Genomic DNA, 5,715 nt, shown 5'->3' with positions numbered 1-5,715 from the left:
GGTGTCCTTGGGGCCTAGGTGGAGGAAGGCAGTTTGTCAGGGGGTGTCCTTGGGACTATATCTTGTATCCCTTTCTCTGCTTCTTGGCCACCTCTGCTCCACCTCCCCCCCCAACCGTGTGATGGATTGAACCAACACTTCTGAAACTGAGCCAAAGGGAGAATTCTTCTCTTTGGTTGTTCTGTTAAGTTTGTGTCCCAAGCTCTGTAGGAGTAATGAAGGCCGTGTGTGTTGGTGTTTTTATTACTGCTGCCAAGCAGATCCATTCTGAAGACACTGACGGGGTTGCTAATGAGCTGGGACTTTGCCCTAACACAGTGGGACCTGATGGAAGGGCTGACAAGATTTAGAACACGTCATAGCCGACCAACCAGAGCTTATGGTTGGACTCCACAGTGTGATTCCAGCTGTGCTAGTTCCCCGGCCTGACTTCTAGTGCTAACTTGTCTCTCTGTTCCCCATGTTAGGCCAAGTGTAAGAACATGGAGCATGTGCTTCGAGAGAAAGCCAAGGCCTTTTGGTCCCTGAGGCGTACCTATGAGGCCATCGCCAAACACAATGAGGTAAGTGCTGGGGCGGGTGGGAAGTTTGGGAGAATTGAGAGGTGCAGAAAGATGAGTCCCTGGCTTTGGCCATGCCCTTGGATGCCAGTGGGGCCCCTCTGACACTGATGAAGGGCATGGTCAGGCAAGCAGCCACAGGAGTGCATCCAGAAGACACCTTCATCATCTGCACCGTGATCTGTGGTGTCACACATCACCAGCTCATGGACAAACCAGTGGTGACCTAGGGCTCCTTAGAGAGCATACGATACCTCCAAGTTCTCCTTCCAGAATGATCTGTGGCTGTCAAACTCCCCACCCCACAGCTGGCCTTCCCACCTGCCTCAACTCCCCTGCAGTCAGTGTCCAGGCACCTGAGTGAGCATTCTTTGGTAAACCATATCAGCCATGGCATGCTTATACTACACCATCCACTGATTCTAGTAGCTTCAAGACTTTCTTGCCCTATATCTGCCCATCTGGTGACCATCTCTGTTCCTTTACTGGTCCCAGTTTCATCAGGCCCGCACACTAAAGTCTCAGTTTGCATATTCCTTCTGGAGGTGCTCCTTGAACACAGTTCCCAAGATTGCCATACCTCTTTACTCTGCCGCATGTCTCCCTGGACACTCAACCTGCAATTTACTTTTCTATTTTACTTTTTATCTGCTCCTGTCAGAATGTAAGGAATGCAAGCACATTAATTATTTCTAGTATCAGAATGTTCTAGGCATAAGCTTTTGGCTGGTGTAAACGCCATAGCAAGGCACAGTGAGGCCTTGACCTTGGGTGCACACGTACTGGAGGGTCCAGAGAGTTAGGAAGGCGACCGCAGGTGACAGGCTAGAGCTAGATAGACCGTTAGGAACATTTCGCGGGCTGACAGGACAAGGATTGCAGGAGCAGGCTGTGTCGTAGAACCAGCCCAACCCTGAGTGTCCAGGAAGTCCCTTCACCCTACCAAGCAGGAGAAGTCAGCCTCGGGCAGTTTCTCTTTAAGCATTCAGAACGACTCATGGAAGCAGCAATGGAGAGAAGCCTTTCGTGATGGCTCACAAACCAACAAGCTGACTTGAGTCTTTGGAAATCAACTTGTCATCTGTGTATCAGTCAGGGTTCTCTAGAGAAATGGAACGTGCCCCCCATTTCTGGATTCCAGATAATTCCAGCTGCAGTCAAGTTGACAACCAAGTGCAGCCATTACAGGATGTCAGGCCCTGAGCGTCCTGAACCAAGCACAGCCGTAACAGATGTCAGGGTCCTGGGTGACCTGAACTGGAAGTCCAGTCCAAAAGTGGAACCTGTTGCAGCTGCTGGAAGACACTTTTCCAGGTGTTTAGGTATTGGTCTTTTTGAGGCAGGGTCATGCTATGTAGTCTGGCTGGCCTTGAACTCACAGAGATCAGCCTGCCTCCGCCTCCCGAGTGCTGGGATTAAAGCTCCTTTCCGGTTATTTATTCTTCCTAGGAAATGAGGGTGGATTGTGTTGATCATATCTTCAGTGAACTGGATTTCTGTTATTTTCATTTTTCAGCAAGTCATTTTGTCATTATCATCTCAGAGCCGTAGTGTGGGTCCCTGCATTAGAGGACAGCCTGCTGTAGCTAGAGCATGTGGTCTGAATTATTTTTCTGATAATCACCCTGGCATTACATATATGAATTTCATCTAGTTACTGATTTTACTGCATGTTCTAGCTCGGGGTTTTGTTGCCCTGACAAGCTCCATGACCACAAACAGTTTATGGCAGGAAAGAGTTTGTTTCGGTCTGTAGGTCCCAGTCTATCATTAAAGGACATCGGAGCAAGGACCTGGCCAAGCCTATCCTGTAGCACACTACCTCTGACCAAGGAACTTGCACCACATCCAAGAAGTACAGCAGGAACCATGAGGATGTTGTTCGCTTGCTGGCGGACAGACCAGCTTTGAGCTAGCTTTCTTCCAGACTTCGGGACTACCTGCTGAGGGAGCGTACTTTTCATAATAACCTGGGTTTTCCTACATTATTAACAACCCAGAGTCCCCCACAGATGTGCCCACAAAGCCATCTGATCTAGGCAGTTCCTCAGATGAAATTTTTAGTCCCAGTACTGAGGAGGCAGAGGCAGGTGGATGTCGGTAAGTTCAAGGATAGTCTCCTGGTCTGTGCAGTGAAAGTTGTGTTTGCACACTCTGTCCTATTCTCTCTGTGAGCCTTCGGGGTTTCATGTGCTCAGTGGTGATTTTCTTCGTGCACAGACAGGTATTTCTTTGCCTTTCCTCTGAGGCTCTGCATAGTTTTGTCCTCACTGCTTTCGTGGTTGTGGCTTGGAATGTGGGTGTCATTAAAATAAATACTTGCAGCTGTGTGGTGGTGGCAAACACCTTTAATCCCAGCACTTGGGAGGCAGAGGCAGGCAGATCTCTATGAGTTCGAGGCCAGCCTGGTCTGCCTACAGAGTGAGTTGTCAGCCAGGACTGCTACACAGAGAAATCCTGTCTTGAAAAACAAATATATGTATAACAACAACAACAATAATAAAATACTTGCCACAACCATACCAAACCGTCTGGACCAATAGAGGTACCCTGATCTTTATCTTTAGAGGTTCCTCATGTCACATCTAGAGCCTTTGAGTTGCTTTGCTGAAAGTAGTCACCAGCTAGTGGCATCCCAAACCTGACTCCTGACCTTGTGGGCTTCTTCCTGCTCTGGTGCAGGTGCAGACGACTTGGCTGGAAAGCCGCATCCGGGATGAGTTTGACAAGCTCCGAGATTTCCTGAGGGTGGAGGAACAGGCCACTTTGGATGCCATGAAAGAAGAGAGCAGAAAGAAGCACTTGCTGGCTGAGGAGAGGATGAAACAGCTGGCAGAACAGACCGAGGCCCTGGCTCGTGAGATTGAACGGCTGCAGATGGAGATGAAAGAGGATGACATGACTTTCCTCATGGTGAGATGCTCAGGATCGGATCCGACTGTGGGAGCAGGGTCGGGGCCAGCAGCTAAAGATCCCCAGTCCATTCAGCAGGCTTCCTGTGGTGCTGCGAGGACCTCATTTGCGTGGCTTGCGCCAGAGCAGTGGCTTGGCAGCTTTGAATTATCCTCTTACCCCTGCCATCATTTCCTACTAACTTTTCTCTTTCCCCATCCCAGATGAAATAGTCTTTTTAAATTGTGCAATAATTAAAAATTTAAAAAAAAATATAATTACATTTTTATTTGTTGTAGGTAGGTGTCTTAGGGTTTCTATAGCTGTGAAGAGACACCATGACCATGGCAACTCTTATAAAGGAGAACATTTAATTGGGGCTGGCTTACAGTTCAGAGGTCTAGTCCATTGTCATTGTGGCAGGCAGCATGGCAGAGGACATGGTGCTGGAGAAGTAGCTGAGAATTCTACATCTGGATCACCAAGCAGCGGGAAGAGAGGAAGTGAGCCCCTGGGTCTGGCTTGAGCTACTGAAACCTCAAAGCCCAGTAAGGCCACACCCCTGATAGTGCCACTCCCAGTGAGTCTATGGGGAACATTTTCATTCAAACCACCACAGTGGGTATGCATTGCAAAGGGCCTGTGTGGAAGTCAGAGCAGCTTATGGTAGTCAGTCTTTTACTGTGGGTCCCAGACAGCAACTATAACCTGCTGAGCCGTTTAGTTGGCCCCGATTTTTTATCTTAGTATTTTCTCTCTCATCTCCCCTTTCTCTCTCTCCTTCTTCCCCTACCTCCTTTCCTCCCTTTGAATTGGTGGCTGGAAAGCCTGGGCTCTGTGCAGGACAGGTGCTCTTAACTGAAGCACATGTGCGGGAGTACCTGAGCCTGCACACAGACACAAAAAAGGAATTCTGTTCTTCCTTTTCGCTGGGTGTGGTGGTGCACACCTTAAATCCCAGCACTCAGAAGGCAGAGGCAGGCAAATCTCTGTGAGTTCAAGACCAACCTGATCTACAGAGCGGGTTCCAGGACAGGCTCTAAAGATACACAAAGAAACCCCGTCTCAATTTTGTTTTTCATTTTCTTTCATCCTTTTATTGATTTTTGTCCTTCCGTGCAGAGAAGTTTCTGTGGCTTGAAAGCTACTTTATAATAAATCAGATCCAGTGGGAAGGTGGTCTCTGTGCTTCAGGCACAGTGAGGTCTCTGGAGAGTCTCGCAATGGTGTGAGAAGGGACAAGAGCATTTCCATGTTCAGACAGTGGCCTCACGTTGAAGTCTTGAACAGGTTGTCCTGTACCCAGGTTCCTCCTGGGAAAGAAAACACCGCTCTATGGTTTCCAAAAGCTGTGTTCCTTACTTACCCTTTTCCTTCTGCTGAACAAATTTCCCTTGTATGTTGTGTTTTACACTATTCGTAATGTAATGTAATTCATAAAATAATTTTGTTATTTATCCACTGATCCTTATGTAACTTGTTTCTTTTGCTTTTATGGGGAGTGGGACTCCAAACACGTATGTGCTGTTTTAGTGTGGACATGTATTTATTTCTGGTTCTGTACCCGAGAACAGATTTCTGGGTTATCTGATGATTCTGCTTTGCCCATGAAAGGGCTGCTAGGCAGTTTTCCAAAGCAGCCGTGCTGTTTTCTGCTCCTATCAGCCGAGTATGAGAGTCAAGATTCTATACCTCTCAGCCACTTTTCCCATTCCATAGCCTTCTTATGAGTGGGGCGCTGTCTCACTGTGCTTCCGGTGGGCATCTCTTCATTCATGTCAGGTGCCTCTGGATCGTTGGCAGCTCTTTGATAAGATGTCTAATTTCTCTATACAGTTTTTTTTTTGTTTTGTTTTGTTTTTTTGTGGGAGTGGGTAGGGAGAGGGCAGAGTTTCTCTATGTAGCCCTGACTATTCTGAAATTCACCCTGTAAACCAGGCTGGCCTCAGACTTAAGAGATCCACCCACTTCTTCCTCCTGAGTGGTTGGACTACAGGTGTGTGTCACCATGCCCTGCTGTGCAGTTCCTGTCAGGTTGTCTTTTCACTGTATAGCTGTGAGCGGTTCTTCTATGCTCCAGTGTAAGTCTTTTCTCAGTCTTAGCTCTGTATTTAAATCTTAGACTTATTTTAAGTCTTGTTTTTAAGTCTTAGACTTGTTTTTTTTTAATCTGCTACATGGCAGAGGCATGGCCTCTTCCTGTTGCTGTGCAGCTTTTCGGTTGTACCCTCACCATTGGCTAAAAGACAGTCTGCCAGCTGAC

The 5,715-nt window shown here is 47.7% G+C and overlaps 1 protein-coding gene across 1 annotated transcript in view; it reads left to right on the top strand.

The window, feature by feature from the left end:
- Window positions 1–5,715, top strand: part of Trim35 (tripartite motif containing 35) — a 14,727-nt gene that overhangs the window by 3,760 nt on the left and 5,252 nt on the right. Inside the window, exons 2-3 of the mRNA XM_005355489.1 lie at window positions 468–563; window positions 3,243–3,473. Coding sequence (XP_005355546.1) covers window positions 468–563; window positions 3,243–3,473 — 327 coding nt within the window. The remainder of the gene's footprint in view (window positions 1–467; window positions 564–3,242; window positions 3,474–5,715) is intronic.

Source organism: Microtus ochrogaster, chromosome 17, assembly GCF_000317375.1.
Source record: "Microtus ochrogaster isolate Prairie Vole_2 chromosome 17, MicOch1.0, whole genome shotgun sequence".
NCBI lineage: Eukaryota > Metazoa > Chordata > Mammalia > Rodentia > Cricetidae > Microtus > Microtus ochrogaster.
Note: the sequence above shows the minus strand (reverse complement) of the source record. Positions and strands in the feature narration are given on the sequence as shown.